This window comes from Medicago truncatula, chromosome 3 (genome assembly GCF_003473485.1).
Source record: "Medicago truncatula cultivar Jemalong A17 chromosome 3, MtrunA17r5.0-ANR, whole genome shotgun sequence".
NCBI classification, from domain to species: domain Eukaryota; kingdom Viridiplantae; phylum Streptophyta; class Magnoliopsida; order Fabales; family Fabaceae; genus Medicago; species Medicago truncatula.
This window is the reverse complement of record NC_053044.1, coordinates 46289012-46312917: the sequence shown is the minus strand read 5'-3', so window position 1 is coordinate 46312917 and position 23906 is coordinate 46289012. Positions and strand designations below refer to the sequence as shown.

The following is a 23906-nucleotide window of genomic DNA, read 5'->3' as shown; positions in this document are numbered from 1 at the left end:
TATATATTATAAAAAAATTTCAAATGAAATCATCTATACAACAAAAGAATAATTTAACAACAATAATCTTAATTTCTGTACATTACATGTGCACAGGACCTATTCCAGAATCTGGTATATATATACATAAAATGAAAAAAATGTTGCGACTGCTTATGAATACACCTATTCCCCGTTTCAAGATGGAAAATACTACATCAAAATTGATTAAGAACTCCCTCGTTCTCTATCTTTTCAGATTTATTTTGGATTCACCAAACATTTCAGTTCTAAAGTGAATAATGATTCTTTGCCTTCAACAAGATGCCCCTCTTATCACTTTACTTGGTGTAGAATAACCCATGAGTTTATGAAGAGTACCTTTTTGTGGAGGCTTTACCTCCTTTTCTGCTGACAATTTCCTGTTTTCAGACATACTGGAGGAAAATCCAGCTGATTCATCTGTATCCGTTGGAGCCGCGATTGCATTAAAATATCTTGAAGCAACAATATTTGCCTTGAATGTTGAGCTAGGAGAGACGTTTGGGTTAACATATTTACCACCATTCAAGGGATGGATTTGTTGTGTAAGAGAAACAAGGTCTACTTCTGAAGAGAAGCTTCGAGAGACAGAAAGCCCATAATCATCATAATATGAAATGGGTTTTGCAGGTGAATACTGGTAATAGTTGACATGAGATACTGATGGTATATTGCTGCCACTAATCACCTCGCTTCTACGGTGAAGCTCACGAGATGGAAGACCTATAGTATTCGACGAGAAAGGTACTACATGACTTCCATTCTTCAATGAAAACTTGAGTACCTCTGAACATTTACCACATTTCAGCTTGTGACATACTCTTTTATAAAGGAGAAAATCTGCAGGTAGCTGAAGCAGGTTTGAACATTTATGACAAGTGACAAAAGGAGCTCCACCTGCCACTGGCTTGTGATGTCGCTTAGCCAAGTTATGTTTGTCCCTTAAGTATTTCCTCACCACACTAGCCCTATGCCTCTGAAATTCAGAATTTGTTTCACTGAAGCATTGTGGACTTGAAGGGCAACAATTTTGCGCTGGATAGGACCTGTATAAATCTTCATGTTGGAAATGAACACGTGGAGAAGAATCTGCTAAGACACGGGAACAACAATGGTAACAAGAATGATCAACATGGTGTGCACAACTTGTTGCTTCAGCTGAATAAGGTATCCGCAAGTACTTATGCCTTTGGCGGGACGCAATTCCATGATTACATCTTCCGATACATCTAGAGTGATCAAGAGCATTAGAAGACCTTCCCTCATGAAGGTCATGGCTATGGTATTGGTATGCAGAACTACGGATCCCCTTGTAAGATGCACCAGCAGAAACTCTTCCATTTGTTTCCTCACTCATATAGCGAGTCTTGTTGAGTTGATCCTGCAACTTTAGAACCATTCTCATCAGTTTCATTTTTTCCTGGTCAGTGTCCTCACGCGAGTCGTGTGAAAGGAATCTTGAGCCCTCATCATGCACTCCATTTGATGGCCTGCCACTTTCATAGCCTGATCTGTAAGGCATTCTGGATGGAAACTTGTGATCTCTCTTTGTTTCTATCCAACGTGAATAACCATGTTCTGTATTGTCCAACACTTTGTTTTTATTCCTTGTGCTGTCTTTCATGACATGGTTTTTTTCATGTGGCACATGTGACTGATGTTGTGTTCCAAGATCCCCATACGAGGAGCTATTAGCAAGGCCTTTACCTTTTCTGGTCATTCCTTCAGCAACGGTGTAAGCATTCATCAAAGAACCTGCGGTATACAAGCTTCTTGTGGTTGAGGATTTAGACAGTTTTTCTTTTCCAAGAACACCACTAAACTCTGAACTATGATCTCTTAATTCTGTGGTATCTAATGTATCTACAATCTCATTGCTTGCATTTTTTGTTGTAGTACCTTCTGTTGTGTCCACTTCAGATTTGGTATCCTCTATAGCTGATTGGTCATTGTTAGGATCTTCTATATTTAAATCCTCTCCTTCTCCCTCTTGTGGCCACTTTCCATTATTTAATTTTTCTCCTGCTATATTGTTTCCAGTAATTTCCCCTTCAAGTTTTTTACCAACTAGAGCTGATTTATCACTATTGGCATCTTCTCCATCAATTCCAGAATTAAAATCCTCCAGTGGCAAGTTTCCATTATTCAAGTCTTCTACTCCTTGTAAATCACTTCCAATAATTTCCACTTCAGGGTTTGCACCTTCTGTAACCGACTTCTCTTTATTGGCATCTTCTTCATCTGATCCAGAAATTAACACCGCATCTGCTCCCTCCAGCGACAAGTTTCCAAAATTAGTTTCAGTAATTTCCATTTCAGGTTTGTCCCCTATCAGAGCTGATTTGTCATAATTGCCATCTTCATCAGATGAACAAATTAAGCCCTCTTTTGGTCTTTCTAATGAAAAGTCTCCATTATTACTTATCTCCTCAATCTCACAGTGAGTGATGTTATTTGGACCACCTTTGTTGGACACTCTATGCCTTCTGAGTGACAATTTAGGTATATCCAACTCACTTTCCAGTTCTTCTTCGTCTGTGAACTTAAACGGTACTAACTGACCGCCATCGAACTCACCATTTCCATCCAAATAACATTCTCTTGAAGAAGCAGTTGCTTTAGCCTTCAAACTATCTTTCCGGAGAGGAACCTGACGCTTTCTATCGCTATGCTGTTTACCTGCAAAAACAAGATCCGATGCTTTCCCAGGAGCTGCATTGATTTCTGGAACACTAGAATCTGAGTTCGCAACCGAACTTTGTTTCTTAGCTGTATGAAAAGAAAAGGAAATGACATCAGTGTTTCAAAACTCGAAAGAGGTAGATATACAGAATGCAATCAATATTCTTATTTAAAAACTTGGATATTCAAATAAATTCTCATGTAAATGTGGTTGGACAAATGTTCTATTTGGTGTATGGAGTTGACAGAAGACATATACATCATCAAATAGGGAGAAAGACTGAACTATAACAGAAAACATGAATTTGGTTTGGAATATTTCACAATTGAACTATTGCAAGAGTTCATTAAGTGTGACAAACTTATGCTTCACATCATATTTTTGGCAAGTTCTATGGTACACCCAACAATTTGAGTGTATTGGTGCACACCAAATCCTTAAATTAATAGTTAAATGAGTTATTTTTTGTAGGAAAAAATTATTTTCTATCACCTATAATTATAATAACTAAATCTTATTTACCAAAAACGTCAACGCAATAAAATTTGATTTTTCTGAATTCTTATTACTCATAATAGAGAATTTTGAGTATTTTTCACAATAAAATGTAAAAAAATTAGTATGATTTTTATAAAAAATGAAATGATGTTTTTTTTTTTTTTTTTTTTTTTCATATAAAATGATATTTTCTAAAATATATATGTCAACAAACACCTATTTTCTTCATAAAAAATGATAGTTAATTTATAAAAATTGTAAGCGGGAGTACCGGTACACCGTCATTTACGGGTGTATCATAGAAGTCCCCCAGATTTTTTATTTTATTTTTTCTGCATAATTTTGAAACAGGGTAATATTGAAGAGTACAATGGTATACAAAAACAGAAAAGATTTTTCACCTTGAAGGTCAGTACCACATCCACCACACTTGTACACAGAATATCCTTGAGGCTCTGGAAGAAGTTGCCGGCATTTAGGACATTTAACTATCCGAATTTTGGTAACCACTTTACCAGACATATTGCTTCAAATATATATTTAATCAACTATATATATATGGTCCAAATGTTGAGTCTTGGCCCCAAATTTTGCAAGTTATAGATGTCAAAGTCAAATATCAAATTCAGAAAACAAAGCTCTCCCAATATACTTTCACTATCTGCATATAATAAGATCAATAAGAATTAGTATAAGACAACTACTTAGTTAATTATGCAAAGAGGAGAAACAGCATGATGTTCAAAACAAGTGAAAATTGTACAAATAAAACAATTTATAAAAGATATCATATCATAATAATATTTATATTCTAATCTTATTCAAATAAAAGGTAAACTAGCTATATAATGGAAAAAGACAAACAGTAAAAGGACAAACAAAAGTGGAATATCATGCAAACACACAGCACAGACAATCATAGCAGCAGGCGCATATTAACTCGAATATTTTAAATAGTTGTATATGCTAAATTTAATTATGCTCAAATATATAAATAAATGTTATGTAGTATTCTAAAATTTCGGGAACTCAAATATATATATATATATATAAATAAAGAGAGCTAAATAACTTATACAAGACATCATGTACCTTGGTTGGATCGGATTGGTAGTTGAAGGTGTGCAAAATCTCATGAAATGGTTGAATTTAATTGAAGATCATAAAAGTGGAGAGGAAAGAGTAAAGAATGAACAGGGTCTTAGAGCATAGAAGGATGTTATGTTATAATGAAGAGAGGGAGAGGAAATAGAGGAAGTAGGAACATGTTGGGAAAATGAAGAGGAAAGAAACTTTTCTTTGGCGCAAAGAAAAAGACCAAATGACATAGAAATAGCAATAGGTCTTGTATGAAAATGTTGTAGCTGTTCCTGCGTGGAAGTGAAACAGTAACAACAACAAAAGAGTCTTCTATTTCGTGTGTACATATAGTCAACTCGTTTCTCTTCTAACACGCGTGACTGTGTTTGTGTTTTGTGAAAAAGAAAGTCAGCGCCAAGAATTATGGGTCCTACCTCGTCTTCTTTGAATTGGTCAATATTCAGGAGCTGTTATATTTTTATTCTAGAACTAGAACTTACAAATATACGAAGATGTCAAACTTGTTTTTTCTATATTTGTTTAAAACTTAAAAAAACAAAGAAAGTAAGTTAGAAATATTTTATTAAACTTTGTTAAAAGAAATATTTATTAAACCCCAAATCATCCGGTTGCATATACCAAATAGAAGAAAACACGATTATGCATTTGAATTGTTCAACTTGAACCATCCGCAAAGGAGCATAAAAGTAAAAAAATACAATATCGATGGCCTAGTCTTTCAAAACAAAGGCCAAGTGATCTAGAGAAGCCACAAAATCAACACACTTGTTGGAATCTTTGTTGATAAGTTGAAACCAAAGGATTTTAGTAAGAGAATCTGAAAAGTTGCCAAGTTTCCTAAAAAATGTGCAAAGAGGGGGAGCAAGTGTTCCCCGTTAGAATAAAAGTGGCAAAGACGAAGAGTCAACCTCAAAGATAACATGATCGAGGGAAAAAATCTCTTGCAAACTGAGCTAAACTCACGAGGACAGTATTGCTAGATTTTTTTTTTTTTTTTGTGGTTGAAGTTTGAACCCAAAACCTTACATAATTTATACACTGTCCATATCGCTAGAGTTTATATCAACATTAAAGTACTCTATCATTTTATTAAAAAAATATATTTTTGCGTGTTTTATCAAGTATGATTGATAAATGTTTCTACCATTAAGACCAAAAATAAAATAAAAAAATGTTTCTACCATTTTTTTCCTTATAAGTGAAATGTATTTATTAATATTTTTTATTAGAATATATTTTTACGAATAATTTTTGGGTCTTGTTAGCGAGTGCCTCCGGATGCACTCTTTAAGCATCCTAAATTTAGTAATTATTCTTTGAAAAAGTCAACTATTTCAATTTTCAATTGCATTCAATACACAACTTTTCATTAAAAACTTATCATTTACTTAAAGAGTGTCATGGGAGCACTCCTTAACATTTCCCATTATCTTTTTATACCAAATATTAAAATAATTGTCATTTTTCATTGAATTGTCTAAAAAGAAAAACTCATAGTAATGTAGTTTTATTGCATCAAATAGATTCAATGTGAGATAAAAACACATGCACACCACAAAACTTATTTTCAGTATATGTTAATTAAATATATGCTTGTTTGTTACGTATTAAAAAAATGTGGTTATAACATTCAATATTTTAAAAATTGTTTTTTAGAGATTTTCTAAAAATAGGAATTTATTTTGTGTTTGTTTATCAAAATAAAAATTGTGAATTTTTTTTTTTTGAAAAACTATAACAAACGAATACAAAACTTTTTAAAGTGATATATATTTTTTCTTAAAAAAAGTTATAACAAAGGGACTCATAGGGCTTGTTTATTTTGGATTAAAAAATTGATTTTGTCATTCAATAATTTATAGTTTTTTTTTTTTAGAGATTTATAAAAAATCAGAATCTATTTGGTGTTTGTTATCGTAGTAAAAATCATTTTGTTTGTTTGGGTACAACTATATAAAAGAGATTTCATCCCTAAAAAAAGATTCTTTTGTTACAAAGTTATCTCAGTGTTTTAAAATCATTCAATGAATGATGTATTTGGTCAATAACTTTCATAATTAGAATAGAGCATATTGTAGACCAAAAAAAAAAAAAAAAGAATAGAGCATATTGTGTTTTTGTTGGTAATTAACTTTCATAATTAGAAAAAGATTAATAGTATGTTGACCTACTTGAGTTCGATTCCCATAACAATTCTTGACTACTTGTCTCCTCTTCGAACTCCGGATTACTAGGATTCTTTTTCCTTGAAAACATAAGATTAACACGGAAAAAAGATTGTGTTGATCACATAATCTCCGACATACTATTCTTAACAAATTATATAAACATTGTTAAAATTTAAATGAGTATATTTAGTTTAAAATTGATCCTATAGAAACTGATTACCAAATCATATAGTTCTCGTTTGATGTTAGAGAGTGTGTTATTAACGTTTCTCATTAGTATCGATAAAAAACATTTCTCATTAGTAAAATTTGGGATGAGAAACAAATAACTCAACCAAAAACAGGTTAGAAACATAGAGTATAAATATATTTGCATTACAGGTGATTAAATAAGCAATTAATTTCATTTTCTTGGAAAAGAACAGTGTTGTAAATAATTGAGTAGCACATGTAAGCTACCACCATTATGTAAAAAACGAAATGAATAATTTTGATAATTATAACTATTAAGAATATTGAAACAAAATGTATATTGCCATGGATGGCGTTCTCCATACTCTGTAAGGGGGAATATAGACATATAAATAACGATCACATTATTAAAACTAACTACTTTAAGATTATGATGATGTAGTGTGAATATGGTGTTTGTCATTTTTCAGAAATCATGACTATACGAAAATGAACATAAAAACTTCAACAACTTCAATTGGCAATATTTGACCTATTTCAATCAATAAGAAAGACATCTATTTAGGTGCATAGCAGAAATGAATAAGAAACCAATATGAAAAACTAAAAAGAAACCTAAGACCTATAAAAAAAAAAAAAGAGACACGACTCAATGCAACCTTAGAAGACCGCCGCTAACGCCTGTAAATCATTAAATGCTTGAAGAAGTTCATAATATCGACTCTTATAGTGCTCAAGTGAATAACTTAGTTGTCTAATTGCCTCCTTCTTCTCCTCGGCCACATCTGAAATCACACCATTCTGTCTAGTCACCTCTTTTTCAAGTTCTTCCACTCTCAGTTTCAATTTATCAACTTCATTCAGTGCAGATTCATATTCGACCACCAGCGTCCTCAATGATGCATTTGTCTCGTGAATATATTCCCTCTTCTTTAATATTTTAGCATCGCGGGAGCATATCTTTGCCTTAAGGTTATCAATCTTGGCATCCAAATCATCTCTTTCAATCGTTACCGTTCCCAATTTCCTATTCACAGCTTCTATAGTATGCATTTTTTGATCAACTTCTTCCCTCAAAGAATTAACTTCATCTTGCAAAGTCATTTGCTGAGTAGCATGCAATTCTTCTTGTTTCAATTTTTCAGCTTCATACTGTCTTAATTTGTTTTCCAATTCCTTGTTTCTAGACTCACAATCCTCCAATTTAGAGGTCAATTGTATTTTCATGTTTGACAAACTTGTAATATTAGAATTCAGCTTACCTTTCTCAGAAGAGAACTTAGTCTGCCAATTATGCATTTTAGACATCAATTTTTGCACCTCTTTCTTATGCATTCTAACCAACTCTCCTAATGAGTGCATCCCTTTTTTCCTTGAATCTAACTCCAATTCTAATTTAGCAATATTGTTTTGTGCTGCTTCAAGCTGACTTTGCAATTGACGAGTATCATGTGACTTACTCTTAAGTTCCTTCGTTAAAAATTCAATTTCATCTTCTGATATCTTGAGCTTTTCATTAGCTACCTCACACTGTTTCACCAAATCAGTAATTTTGCAGACATTAACAGTTTGTTTTTGCAACTCCTTCTCTTTCAAATTCAATGCTTCCTGCACATTAACAAGCTGACACTCACTTCTCTTAAATTGAATCTTCAAATTGAAAATCTCTTCTTTTAAAAGCTCCTTTTGTTTATTCAACTCCTTCTCTTTCAGGTTCAATTCTTTGCTCACATTATCATGCTGATTCTCACTCTTCTCAATTTGAATCTTCAACTTGAAAATCTCCTCTTCCGAAAGCACTTTTTGTTTATGCAACTCCTTCTCTTTCAGCTTCAATTCCTCACATAAATCATCAAACAGACCCTCACTACTCTCAACTTGAACCTTCAACTTTATATTCTCTTCTTCCGAAAGCTGAAGCTTTAAATTGGTAACCCTTAGCTCTTCCTCCTTTTCCATGAACTTTTTGAGCAAATTATCATAACTTCTATTGTCTATCTCCCACGATAAATCATCTGTGTTTTCCACCCCAACAAACTGATTTTGTTCTTCCATATTAACATAGTTCTCTTCTAGGTTGATATCTTCAAAGGATCCGTCAGACTTGATTACAGATGGTGTATCATTTTCAGGTTCAGAATCCCATGATGATAAAGGTGATTCAGAACCCTGCTTCATAGAAGCCACTGAGGTATTATCACCATCAAAGCTAACATTGAGAGGTTGGAGCTTAGACTTCAGCATCATCAGATTTTGATACAGAGTCATCGATACACTCTCTCCGCCACAACTTACATCAAAATTGCCAGAGTCCTCCATCAGAGATTCTGAGAATAAACTCAATGATTAGAACTCTACAATGAATAAAAGTATGCACAAGTATACAAATAATGTTTAAAACATGCCTAAAAAATTTACAACGTTTGATGTTTTATCTAGGTTGCTAAGAGTTTATTTTTCTGTTATTAATACTGGCTTAAAATTTAGGAATTTATGTTGCTGTGATTTTAATGTCACTTTCTAAAAGTGTACAGCCTTTTTCTTTTACTTCTATTCTTCAATTAACAAAGTACAATCCATTTGGGTTGTTGCCTAATGTTGTTACTTTGAAACACCGGAGTGTGTTTCTCTCAAGGAGTAAAATTTGATTCTCTCCAATGTTAATTTTGTTGGGTTAAGTTCATACAGAGTTAGACTCTCACGAATGGACGTTGAGATTGAATCTCTTAAATTAGTCGGTCATTAGGCTAAATACCAAAGTTTCAAAAATTTAAATAAATGAGAAGGTACAAGTTTTCAATTTTGTTTTCTTCTCTTAAATCAAAAAATAAAGACTTTATTTATAAATTCTAGAGTTAAATGTTTTAATTGTTTTGTTAAAATTTCTATTTTATATGGGAGTGATTCTTGTAATATGATAAACATTCATACAAAAATTTATTCAAAAATCAAAAGGGTAGACTAGTCACAACCTAATTTATATGCAAAAACCAAAAGTGTGGGCAGAAAACAGACTAAAAGTCAAAGAAATTTTTTGTATGAATGTTACTCCTAATTTTGACCATTGATCCTAATATTAAGTAATGCATATGATTAATTATTAATAAAGCCTATTGTAATCCTTCCTCCGGCCCTATTTACAAGAGACAATTTACTTTTTAAATACATTAAATAATGGAAGATGTTAACTAGTGCCTCGGGGCACCGGATAAGGAAGCAAATATACTAGCTTTTACATCGAAAACTGTGTAATCAATTTCTCAAAAGTCAAAAAAGTGTCTTTTTTAATTTAATTTTTCCTTTTTTAGATACCTTGGGGCACTGGTTAACACCACCCTTAAATAATTTATGTATTTAGTTTAGATTCTTAACTAGATATATACATTATTCAATGTATCTAAAAGTCAAATGGTAAATAAAACGTGAAGAAGTATTTTTATACTCCTCCAACACTCATGATTGGCAAAATCAACTTTGGTAGAAAAAAATCCCATACCGGAAACCTTCAAATCGTCACTCCGGAAATCGATAGAGTGAACCAACAATTTTTTTCTAAAAGTAATTTATATATTATAAACTTCCATCATAAAGTTAAAAATTGAAGTGTCTAAATAGGTTGATATAAACTAAACTATAAATTGCGATTGCAATTTGAAAGCAACTTAGGTAACCATCATCACTTTTGTTTTTTCTTATTATTATTCTCATCCTATGATATGATTTAAGTCTAAAATAGAATCATATAATTAACTATCTAAACTAGTTATCATCGTGACACAAACAAATTGAATACTCACATTCAAAATCCTATAGTTTCAAACGTAAAATAAAAATTACCTGGTTGAATAAACATCACTAGTATTAACGACTATAAGAGTTCAAGCAATAGTAATACTAAATTAAACATCCGCAAAACAAAACAAATTAAAAAAGAGAAGGTGAAGAAACCGTATGATAGTAGTGTTCACTGACCTCAATGAATGATTAAAGAAGTGAAGATCACAGAGACTAGGTTGCACCGTTTCCTGAAGGCGTGTGACAAAGAGTTTTTTATAATGAAAATAAATAGGAGAAAAAACTATTTCTATTGTTATCTATTGTTTCAGAAAAACAAAGATTGTTGATACTTTTCGGTTTTATCTCCTTTTTTTCTCAACAAACATTAAACAAATATTGTTGTTACCTTTTGGGTTTATCTCTTTTTTTTTTTTTTTTTTTTTCCTCAACAAACATTATTAATTTTCCTCAAAAAATTAATTTTCCTAAATTTTCTACTTTATTGATTTTGTGCAGTTAAAAACCTTTGATATGGAAATAGATCAGGTTGAAATAGGTTTTATTTTTGGTTGGGATTGGCTAGTATTTGCAAGACTTAACTATTTTTTTCTTTTATAGATGCAAAATTTAATTCTTGTCTATAAAAAAAAAATGTAAATCCTAAATCTGATATGTAATATGTTATTTTTGAGGGAATATATGTTTATTATTTTGTTGGAAGATTGTTGCCATAGTTTGTTTAAAACTCATTTCATATGAATATATTTAAATTTTATCTGTCCATTCTTTTACCGTGGTAAAGCGTATACATTATAAACAATTTTTTTTTATTTATGAAATTTTGATTAAAACTATATGTATATTTTTGACAAACTATATGTATAGATACAAACTATTGTTAACTTGTACCAATAATATAACAACATTAATTTTATCCTTTTCAATTTTTATTAAAGAATTCCAATATTTTTCTATAACATCAACAATATAACATTCTTAAAAGCAATTTTGTTCAAAGATATAAATAAATGGAATAATGAAAAATCCAGTCGAAAAAAGTCACACATTCCATTTATATATACTTGCGTTCAGGCAGGCAATGTGCCCGTCTTTCTATTATGCTAACGTGTGTAAATTGTAAGCAATGTTTTTTTTTTTATTTTTTTTATTTTTTTTTATAGAATTTTGTTTTTAATTAAAATTATATGTTTAAATGTTTGTGACTTTTAAATAGTAACAAACTATGCTTATATTTTACCAACAATATAAAAATATAATTAAAATTCTTATATTAATTTAAGGGTATACTTGAAATAATAAAAAATCCAACAAAAAAAATCATGTATTCCCTTTAGTGCTGACTAGGCGGGGTCTGACTCTCTTGGTTGTGATCAAGAGAGTCGGGACTAACTTGACGATGAATGAACCAACACGATCCAAGATAGTGCTGAAGGAGAACAAACACAGCTTGAATCCCAATAAATACAGCCAAACAAACACACCAGCTCTTGTCTGGTTTGATGTGTATGAAGTTGTTATGGCAACCAAATATATATAATGGGATTGCTAGCCGAGTACATATATTCCTAATATATAACGAGGATGCAAGAACAAGAAGAAGAAGAACAAATAATGTTTCAAATAATGTTTGGTACATTTATCCAAATATTGAAAAATTCATGTTAATTTCATTCCTTAAGTTTATTGCAAGATAACTAATGTTTGACGAACCAACAGAAAAACTTGCAAAAAAGAGACCTGATATATTTATATCAAGGAGCTTACGCTGTAAGGAAATTAACAGTCATAAAGCCCTAAGGTTATTCATGAATGAAGGATACAAAAGTAACCATCAAGGTATAGTCCACTGCTTTGTTATGGAAGACCTCAATTTTATAAGAAGTTGCATTTAATAGTAATGGTGACAAGCAGTTCCCGCCATCATCCACCGAGGGACTCACCGTTGACCCTTGTAGAGTAAAGTGATCATGCTCACCTTCATTAAGAAACAATGCAAAAATGTGATAAATCATAAGGACAAATATATAATAATTTTCATCTGTGACAAGAGTGCACTTCAATGTATATAATATGGTGAAAATGCATAGAGTAATATATATATATATATATATATTTCTTCTTAAGTTCATATGGATTTAATACCAGAATTTGGTAATACTAAATGTAAAAAGAGATTATGGTAACATGAAAAGGAACACGGTATATCATTTCAATTACCATTGTTTGATGATAGCAGGTCTGAAATTATTGCATTAATGTCAGCATTACAGTGTTTTTCTATGCAATTAATACTTCAGAGCTGCAGTGAGGGGAAAAAGAAAATTGTAAATAACAACTTAAAGCAAGATCTCCCTTCAAAGCATACAGATTACTTAGATAAATTACAATGTTTTCTTCTCATCATCTCATTTCACAATGAATCTTGCAGAACTTCCTGAGATGAGAACTGTAAACAGCAAGACATATAAGTAAAAAATAAGTATTCTTAATGATCACTATTTTTTCCAAAAAAATTACTCTCAGCCATTAGTAATCAGAGGAAATAGAAGAGAATCTATTCTCTTCCTATGTTGTTTATTTAAATTATCTTGGCCCTTATTATACTATATTATCAGAGTACGATACTCTGACCTGCTAGTTCTTTTCATGGAGCACAAACAAGAGAAACTATATGACGCATGAAAGAAGAATCTCTCCGAAATTAGCTATAGAGATCAAGATCTCACATGGACATAATGTACTCTGATTATCGTCATAGGTGTAGTGCTTAATTTCAATAAGGCATTTCCATTTGTTTTTCTGATGTCTGGAAATCTTGAAGAGCCGTTTGCAGCATATACAACTTTCTAACAGACAAATTTCCTCAGACTCTGATAAACTTGGAGAACAAATTAATAAAAAAAATGTAAGTTCATTCAAACATAACATAAACCATCTCTAGAAATTAAATGAAGCGTATTTCAGTAAATTGCACAAAATTGGCCTTGAGTTTGTTGAGTTAGCATTTTTTATTCAACCATAAATAAATCCTCTAAAGATATGACAACCCATGCATGAAGCAAATTTTAAGGAAGACTTTAACTGTGCAACTGCTTACACCAAACAATTAAACAACAGATCTCAGCTAGAACTCAAAGATATATAACAACAAACCACACATACAGAATACAAACCTTCGTATGTTCCTGTAATGTTCCATTGTGAAAATGGACCTACGCCACTCTCGACCTTTCTTGCAAATAGCCTCTGAGAGAACTAATGAGTTCTGCTTCAGACAGATTTTGCCTCAAACATAACAATTAAAATGACTCAATTATTCAAATAACTGTTAATCATAAACCAATGTTTAGAAAAAGATAATGCCTTACAGTCAAATGATAGTCCTTAGAGGTACTAACGACAAAACAATAGCAAATTAAAGCCATGGATTACATGTATCATGTATACATTAAGCGAAATGCTAATTACAGCGAAAAACATGCTCACGATATTATCACAAGTGTTCAATTGATATTGTAGCAAATTATCTTATTTATATCCATTGACCCCTGTATTCCACCAAAGCAAGATCTAATGGTTGCCATGTATTCGCTATACATTCGTGATATTGTGTCTTGCTACAAATAGCAACCCTCATACATTAAAATAGCCAAAGTTGGACACACGATTTATGGAATTTGATAGAATTTACCATCTCCAAAATACTTGAAGGGTTAATCATGGAAGATAAAATAGCATATAAATCATTCCAAATATAAATAAAGTATTTCAACAAACAGTTCAGTAAATAATACATTTATGCTGCTTTATGCACTTTCTTTCTGGATATACAACAACACAATGCACACGTACTATAAATTTGTTGAAGGGTTGTCTATTTCTCAAACATTTAGAAAACTATTTATTAATGTTTCACAGAAGAAAAAATCGATAAGAAAATGAATTTTTACGTTTTGACGCTTAAGAATTCATACTAAATTCATGTTTTGCTAAACAATTCTAATTCTTTTGGAGAAATTTTTATAATATTCTAAGCATTTCCGCAAAAACTCATTCAAAAATCTTAAGGGACCAAAAGTGTGGATGGAAAACTTTTAAGGGACTAAAAGTTGAAGAAATTTTTTAAGAGGATTAAAACGAAATAAAAATCATATTTTATTTTACCATATATTTTTATTAGGTACATCAAGCATTAGAGTCTCTAGTTTCTGTTTTAACAACTTCACGAAGCAATAACATACTATGAATGTTAACAAATTAACGTGGGATCTACAATTTTGGAAAAGATCTCACATAAATGGTGAGTCGCACATGATTTCATATTTTCACCCACATGATCCGACACAACTTAATTTAACTGATAAAAATCAAAACCTAAACACAAAATTATCGATACTACATTTAATAACTATGAAGTGTCAACACAAGCACAAACATTGACACATCAACATCGTGTTCGGCATATCTTCAATATGATGTGTTGATGTGACACTGTTAATAGTTAATACACACATCCACATGTTCATACTTACTGTTTACAACTTATATATGCATCCTAAGATGGAATTAAAAGTAATAAAGAAAAGTTGTTAAGCAAACCTGAGGCAAATCCGAAATTGTGTCTTCCCTTAAGGGTCTAGACAGTGGACACACAAGTAATAAGGAAAACCTCATGAGGCAAAGACGTTATTAACAGGTAATTTTGGGATTTTTATTTGAGTTGTTTGATAATTTTCGGAAAAGTGTCATATCAGTGACCAACATCATCTAAGAAACGTTAAAACTAATAATTTTTTTGAACACTTACATGAATTTTTCGACATGTGTCAAACAAGTGTCATACGGGTGTTAGACACCAACACATGTCGAATACCATGTCACGTTTAATTCTATAGGTGGTTGTGTCTCGTAATGCAACAAGAAATTAATCATATTATCCGAATAAATTTCTGTTTGCATAATAATTGTAGAGATCGTGCACTGCCATCAAACTTAGCGTCCTCCCATTTTACAAAGGTTCAGGGATATGAGCCTTTAAATGTACCAGGTAAGGATATTGTAGACCAACCCGTAAACCAAAAAATAATGTTAGAGTAAAACAGAGCCAAAATAAATCAGTAGAGCTAAAGTAAAAACAGTATAAGAATATGAACATTGATCATATTGTTGTAACCAAAAAAATATAAGGTAATCCAAATCATATGATTTGGCTACACAACATCAAGGATGACACTAGTTCCAAAATGATAAAAAAAAATAAAAAAAAATCATAAATCAAAATTAATTAGTTCCAGCATGGCATCAACAATGTCCCCATTGTAAGTCTTGAGAGCCTTGACAGCCTTGCTTCTTGACACTCCTGCCTGTATCATTACCATCTCAATATTTTGGGCCTGCATGCCAGTTTCATCAACCTCTTCTTCCTCTTCAGGCTGTGCTCCATCAGCTCCAGCACCTTGTTCTTGAGCAGCTTGCGTTTGCAACTGATGAGAGTTCATCAAGTCCTCTTTTTTTGCTTCCTCAAACATAATGTAGGTATCAGAATTTGAACTCTTGATGACATCAAGTTTTGAGATGAAAAACATAATCTAATAATGTATAAAATAATTTGGTTAGAAGCCTCCCATCCACCATAAATCACAGGAAGAAAACATACATATACATATACATATATAAATAGTAGTAACTTGTTAATCTTGTCAATTGCAAATCGCAGAAAATATAGGTTTGTTCAAATTCAAATATTCTACAACAAGATTATAGCGCCACAATAACCGCTATTTAATAACACTTTATATTAAATGGCATATTGCGAAACATCAGTGATTAGTTCAAATTCTACTACACTAAATGATCTACTATTTTTTTTTTTTGTTGAAGAAATATAGTTCTATTATTTGACAACGCTAATAAACAACTCACATTTTTTGTTCTCTTGATCACCTGCTCTTTCAATGATGCTTTAAGCTCACGAATGTATGTCTTTGTATTTGTAATTTGATCGTCGCAAGAGCATATCTCAATCTTAAGCTTATCAATCTTGACATCGGCTTCATCTCTTTCAATCATTACCATGTCCAATTCCCTGTTCGTATCTTCTATATCATGTATTCTTTGACCAAGTTCCCTCAAAGAACTGATTTCATCTTGCAGAACCATTTGTTGAGTAGCATGCATCTCTTGTTTCAAGTTTTCAGCTTCATATTTACGTAATTTGTTTTCTAATTCCTTGTTTATAGACTCACAATACTCTAGTTTAGAGGTCAATTGTATTTTCATTTTTGACAAACTTGCAATATCAAAATTCAGTTCATCTTTCTCCAAAGAGAACTTAGCTTGCAAATCAAGCATTTCCGAGTTCAATTTTTGCACATCTTGCTTATGTTTAGTTTCATTATCCTCATACACTGTAACCAAATCTCCTAGCATTTGACTCTTCTTTCTCTCTGAAACCAGCTCCAATTCTGATTTAGCCATATTTTCCAGTGCCACTTTAAGCTGACCTTGCAATTGATGAGTTTCATGTGACTTACTCCGCAGTTCATTTCTTAAAGATTCAATTTCCACTTTTGATATCTTGAGCTTTTTGCTGGCTACCTCAAGTTGTTTTACCAAATTTGTAATGTTGGAGACATACTCTGGAATATACTCTGGAATATGAGTACTCAATTTAGCAGTTTGTTTTTGCAACTCCTCGTCTTTCAAATTAAATTCTTCTAAAAGCTCTTTTTGTTTCCTCAACTCTTTCTTTTTTAGATTCAATTCTTCGCTCACATTATCTAGTTGACCCTCACCATTCCCAACTTGGACCTTCAACTTTATATTCTCTTCTTCTGAAAGTCGAAGCTTTGAATTGGTAACCCTTAGCTCTTCCTCCGTTCCAATAATTTTTTTGATCAAATCATCATAACTTCTATTGTCCATATCGTTTTGTTCTTCTACATCAACATAGTTCTCTTCTAAGTTGATATCAATTTCAGGTTCGAAATCCCAAGACGATAAAGGTGTTTCACAGCCCACGTTTGTAGAAACCACCGAGCTACAAGTATCATCATCAGAGCTAAGAGACAAATCAATATTGAGAGGTCGAAGACCTGATTTAAGTAACATCTTCTTCCAATATGGAGTATAATATTGAGTTACCGATACACTCTCTCCTCCAACACCTACATCAGAATTGCTAGGGCTTTCCATCTGAGAATACGTTCAATGGTTAGAATTTTTCAATGATAAGAACAATGCGTTAGAAAAAAACCATAAAAAGGTACAATTTTTCTATTCCATAATAAAAGGTCATGAACATATAGATATAATGACATGAAATGTAAATTTGGATTGCAATTTTGAAATTTAAATTTGTTTTCCTAGGTTATAAAACAAATCTAAATTCTACCATAAACAAAAATAGCAAAGTATCACCATGAAAGAAAATCAATTTAAAAACTGAGATACATAATAAAATTTTAAAATTCCACTAGTTGAATAAGTAACATTAACTAACACGTAAAATTGACTACTTGACTTTCTTAATAACAGTTCAAGTTCAAGCAAAACGAGTTATCTATAAGCACAGGGACACCAAGTGTAACTGCATAAGTTTCGGTGTCATGTCGGTGTTTGACAAGTACATGTTTGGAACACTGGACACACCTTAATTCAAAAAGTGTCATTAACTCAAATATTTATCAAAATTTTAAAATCCTACTGGTTGAATAAGTAACATTAACTAACACGTAAAATTGACAATGAGACTTTCTTCATAACAGTTCAAGTTCAGGCAAAAAGAGAGTTATCTATAGCGCACAAGGACACCGAGTGTAACTACAATGTTTGGGTGTCGTGTCGGTACTTGACAAGTATATGTATAAAACATCGGACACACCTTCAATCAAAAGTGTTCAGCTTAAGCAAGGAATTACGAAGAAACAGATAAACAAAATAACAACTAAAAACAAAATAAAGAAAACAACAACAGTGAAAAGAGATCCTATGTCCTATGAATAGATAAATAACACATTTTTTTGAAGGGAAGAATTTTTAATTGTTAAGTCTGTGAGATTTCGCTGCTAACAAAAATCGATGAGAATGAGCGAGGAAAGAGAAAGGTGAGCATGTTTCTAAAAAAAAAAAAAATCTCACTATGGGGTTAAGGAAATAAATTGTTTGTTTTAGCAAATGTATCTTTCATATAGAACAAAGTTAATAGCTAGTAAATGAATGAGAACAGACCACCGTTAAAAGATTTTGACATTATGAAGTCATGATATGTGATGCAATAAAGGATACGTAATATTTGAAACTCAAGATTTGACCTAGATATATTAACACAAACTTTAAAAAAAAAATAAAAAAATCAGGACATCAATCAACATAACAATCTTTAATTCACACTATGCACTACCACTTTCACTATTTTATCTGGTATAAAAAAATAAAATAAAAAATATGCAGCGACTTGTATCATGTTTTTGAAATCTACCCTAAAAGAAACAAAGAATATTGAGAAAAGAGATGAAGGCTCAGAAGGATCCATTGGTAGTTTTATAATCATGAACAAAAATTTTCCATTCCTTCCTAAAATAGGTAGTTGAGAACATCATCGCTTTATGAAAAGCAAAATAAAAAACAATAGAACAAATTGAAAATAAGCAAGTGAAAGAGATTATGAATAAACAGGTAAAGAACACGAATAGGAAAAAGAAGGAACATGATAATGACCTGAAGAAAAAACAAAGGGTTTATTCCAAGTGACAGCCGAAGCGCATAGAGAGAAAGAGTGAAGAAAGAAAAAGAAGGGTTTATTCTGTTTTTAGAAGAGTTTGTTACTTTTTTTTTGGTTACAGAGTTTGTTACTTTTATTTCTGTTTATTTCTTTCTACTAAAACTTTTTTTTTTATTTTTTTTTTTAAGAAAATTCCAATAAAACTTATATTCAAACTTTTTTAAGGGATAAATCATTTTTTTTTTAATAAAGACTTATTTTGGTTTACATAATTTTTTTAGGTCAAATTCAGTACAACTAAAAATAATGCTAAATCAATCCCATATATTTTTATACATCGAATAAATTCGTCTTTATATGTCCCGTGATCATAGCCCAGTTGGTAGGATAATGCATTATTATATGCCGGGGTTCGAACCCCGGACACTCCATTTATTCACCTTATAAGGTGAATTCTAGCCACTAGGCTACCTGACGAAAAAAAATAATTCTTCTCTATATATAATAAATGAAGATTGGTCCCCTTAAGTTTAGCTCACTTGGTAGGGATAATGCATATTATATGTAGAGGTCGGAGTTCGAACCCCGAACATCTCACTTATTTATTTTAATGTGAATTTTTCTAACCGCTAAGCTACTTCACAAAAAAAATAAGATTGAATTGATCCTTTTATAAAAATGTCAATCATTGATTTATATATATTTTTTAAACTGGACTATAAAAAAATTGTGACCAACTAAATTGAATCTTTTTATTTACAAACCAAACTTAAAGTCGATTAACACTTTTTTTTAACAAAATTCAGTTAACACTTTAAAGCAATAAATAAATAAAAACTTTACATGAGTAGGTTTTTTATTATCCTCATATTTAAGTATAATAATATCATATTTGATAAATAAAAACTTTGCATGTCCTACCAAATTTCGTCCCACTATTAGTGGTGGATATATTTGCCGGTAATGTTTTCCGTCAATAATGTATTTCACACTCTTTTTTTTGGCTAATCCCTTCCCACTTTTTTAGTTTAATAAAAGAAATAAAATTAATTAAACAAAAATAAATTTTTTTTGAACAAATCAAAATGAGATATCAATAGAACCACAATAGTTCAACATGCACAAGGTGTGCAAAAGAAGAACCATTGGAAAGTATTTGCACAGTCAAAGTGCTACTAAAGTAACAACGGCAACAAAAACACAATAAATTACAGCAAATTAACCCGAACACCCATACACAGTTCGGATGTTTCCACCAATCAGTAAAAGTATAGCAAAAGAAAGTTTGCTTAGATTTTAGCCATAAGAACGTATACAACTTAACCTTTTCAATAAGAACAACGGAAGTAGAGGCAGTGTGTTGGAATACACGGTAATTCATATCCTTCCATAAAACCCAAATTGTGGCAAACCAAATAGTCGTAAAAAACAAATGAGAAGATCTTGACCATCCCGCCATCTTAGTAAATTGCAAGAAATGATGTCGCAACTGTAATGGCATCACCAAAGAGATACCTAGCCAAGTAAAAACATTATTCCATAGCTCGGTAGATGTGACACGTTGAAGAAATAAATGTGAAGCTTATTCCGTTTTGTAACACCCAACATTCGCACACAAAGTATTATCTGAATTAAGAATACCCCTTCTCGCCAAATTATCTTTCGTCGATAGTCTATTACATAAAAGACGCCAAGCAAGCAATGACACTTTAAGGGAATCTGCCGATGCTAGACATCATCCACAAGAGACCTATCAACATTTGTGCTTGAGTGACTAAAAAATTTGTAGGATTCCCGCACTGAATAACCATGAGAAGGGTCCATCAACCATCTCCAAGTATCAGTAACATTCTCTTGCAAAACAACGTTATGTAATAATAAAGAACACTCCCGAACACTATCCTCCTCCCAAGCTAACAATCGGCGTCTCCACACCCACACCCTACCTCCTTCAATCCACCCCAACCTCCACATCTCTTCCACCGAACACTCTTTCCAAACCGTCAGATCAAAAAGGCGGGGATATTTTAATCTCAAAGGCATGTCCCCCACCCAACAATCAAACCAACACAACATATTGCGACCATTGCCTACTACCCAACGAAGATTTTCCTCGAACCAACTCCCTACACCCTCACCCACCCCATCCCGGACACGACAGACCATCCTCCACCAATGAGAACCACGCATATCCCCTTCCTTTATGTGCCCTCCCCACTCACCATAACGAGCTTTCATCACACTATACCACAACCCCTCCCTCTCATTCACCAACCTCCAACACCACTTCCCCAACAAAGATAAGTTAAAAGCTCCCACCTTTCTAACCCCAAACCGTCCATCCTCCTTTGGTAAACAAATCGAATCCCATTTTATCCAAGAGATTTTTCTAGAATCCTCACAACCCCCCCAAAAAAATTTAAAAATAGATTCGATAGAAGAAATTATACCTGCAGGGGCTCTGAAAAAGGAAAGAAAGTAAACCGGAAGAGAGGACAAGACAGACTTCAGCAATACCAAACGGCCACCATATGATAAAAAATTGTTACTCCAAGATGATAAATGTGCAACTATGCGGTCAAGAACAGGTTTCCAAAAACTTATCTTCCTCGAATCCCCACCAATGGGCAGGCCCAAGTAAACAAATGGAATCACCCCCTTTTGACAATTCATCACCAAAGCGGCCTCAGACAATCTAGATTCAGAAACATTTACGTCTGTCAGTATACTTTTGTGAAAATTTACCTTTAGACCCGACACTTCCTCAAAATCTCTTCGTTGCTCAGTCCAATAATCTCTTTCGTTGACAAAAAAATATTTTTGAACTAACATATCAAGTTTTTTTTTTTTTTTTAATAAAGAACAGCATATAAGGTGTATTCATTACAACTTTTTTGGTTGTTCAAAAAAATTTAACTCAACCTTTAGACCCTATGGACAACGAGTCACAAACCAAATCCAACATAAAAAGCAATTAAATAAAAACAAAGTTCCTGCCGTCCTCTTGAAGAAACGCGGATTTCCAAACTTAGTATTCTTTGCACCAGTGTCAGGTTTTTAATATTTTTGGTGGTGGTCGGGATTCGAACTCAAATCTTGCATATATTATACGTCGTTTTTACCAATTGAGCTAAGCTTATGGAGACCGATTTTTAATCATTTCTTAATTCTTATAGTAGGATGTGTCCGGTTTTCAATCATTTTTTATAGTAGGATTTTTGTCTTTTATTATTTTTTATATAATTTTTTTTAGAAGATAATCTTATTTTGATGAGGGGAAAACAATCTTATTTTGTTAACATCACTCTAACTTGTTTGGTAAATATAACTTAACTGCTAACTATAAGAAATATGAAGTCGGGTTTACATTTTAAATTCTGCACTTCGTCACCCTTATATTGTTTAAATTCAGTCGTTAAATTACATGACAAAATAATCACTTTAATTCTACGATGCAATAGTATAGTTTTCTTTTTTTAATGAGAGAAAGAGAGAGCAGTAGTACAATTTTGATATTATCTATACGGATACGGCATTCAAGTTATTTTCTACTAGAATAGTGCTAGCAACACTCACTTCAATAGTCACTCTCTACTATAACTTTATTTGATAAATCTCTTCAAAAGAAAATCTTTCTTTGATAAAAAACAGGGCATAAGCTAAAAAAAAATATTTTGGCAAGAATCGGATAAACTAATTGATAAAAATAAATATAATGAATAAAATACATGATAAGTTGGTTGATTAAATTTAAGGGTTAAATATTTGAGGATGGGTAGCTCACTTTTTTAAGAATGAAGAGTAGTTTATTTGGTTGGACTAAATGATTAAAGGAGTTAAAAGGTTTAATGTTTGATTGAATACGAGTAAAAAATAAAATACTAACATAATATTTAACATACTCTCTTAAAAAAACAATTATCATATTAATATTTATCATTAAAAAATATCATATTTTGTTTTTAGTCCTTCTCACAATTTTCGTCAAATAATGACCCTTCAAATGCTTTCTATAAGCCCTTCAAAAAATGATTTTTCAATCATCAATTTTGTCTCTGTTTATAAGTTAACTCAATTGTCCCCTTTAAATTTTTTGAATGATTTTTTGGAGACATAATTAAAAAAAAAAAAGTGAAGACTCATTTTAGTCCTTCACAATTTTTGTGTGGACTAATTTAGTCCTTGACATAAATAAAAGTCTAATTAATCTATGATATTTTCATATTGGAGACAAATCATGACTAATTTGTCATCGTTACAAAAATGTTAGGGTCTACTTCGAGTTTTACAACAGCTATAAATTGTTACATTTTTTTTTTTGGTAGAAATTTTTTGATATTAATAATTTTGATCATTACAATAATTGTCATTAATGTAAAATACATATCTTTTACATGTAATAAATTATTTTAAATTCATGTACGTACTCAATACTTTAATTAAGAGAGTATGTATTGAAATCCGGTTTTTTCTAGATTACCATCTTTTGTTTAGAGGGTATTTACCCTCTCATGATATCAATCAATCAAACTATAATATACATTGACAACATTAAATGTCATAAATGAGTCAATTTTTTTTGTAAAAAAAAACAATTTTAATCATAATGTAACTTTTAATACTTTTAATTTTTTATTTAATTATAGACAGGATTACATTAGAGATCTATCTTATTTATTTTTAACACTTTGGTCATTTATCTTCTTTTTTTCCGTTTAGGTCT

At 31.6% G+C, this 23906-nt stretch overlaps 3 protein-coding genes across 3 annotated transcripts; all 3 read right to left on the bottom strand.

Annotated features, from left to right (window-relative positions):
• Positions 1-52: 52 nt before the first annotated feature.
• On the bottom strand, positions 53-4601 carry LOC25489814 (protein ENHANCED DISEASE RESISTANCE 4). Its single transcript, XM_013606036.3, has 3 exons — positions 4295-4601; positions 3604-3863; positions 53-2790 (listed from the first exon to the last, which is right to left on the bottom strand). Exons 2-3 carry the CDS (start codon positions 3722-3724, stop codon positions 296-298), a joined length of 2616 nt encoding a protein of 871 aa, XP_013461490.1. The 5' UTR covers positions 3725-3863; positions 4295-4601; the 3' UTR covers positions 53-295.
• Positions 4602-7323: 2722 nt separating this feature from the next.
• LOC25489813 (protein NETWORKED 4B) lies at positions 7324-8931 on the bottom strand. The gene has a single exon (XM_013606035.3). The coding sequence runs from the start codon at positions 8929-8931 to the stop codon at positions 7324-7326; it is 1608 nt and encodes a 535-aa protein (XP_013461489.3).
• A 6654-nt stretch (positions 8932-15585) lies between these two features.
• Positions 15586-19288, bottom strand: LOC25489811 (filament-like plant protein 1). Its single transcript, XM_039831699.1, has 3 exons — positions 19180-19288; positions 16384-17655; positions 15586-16049 (listed from the first exon to the last, which is right to left on the bottom strand). The coding sequence occupies exons 2-3, from the start codon at positions 17653-17655 to the stop codon at positions 15729-15731; spliced, it is 1593 nt and encodes a 530-aa protein (XP_039687633.1). The 5' UTR covers positions 19180-19288; the 3' UTR covers positions 15586-15728.
• Positions 19289-23906: the final 4618 nt, after the last annotated feature.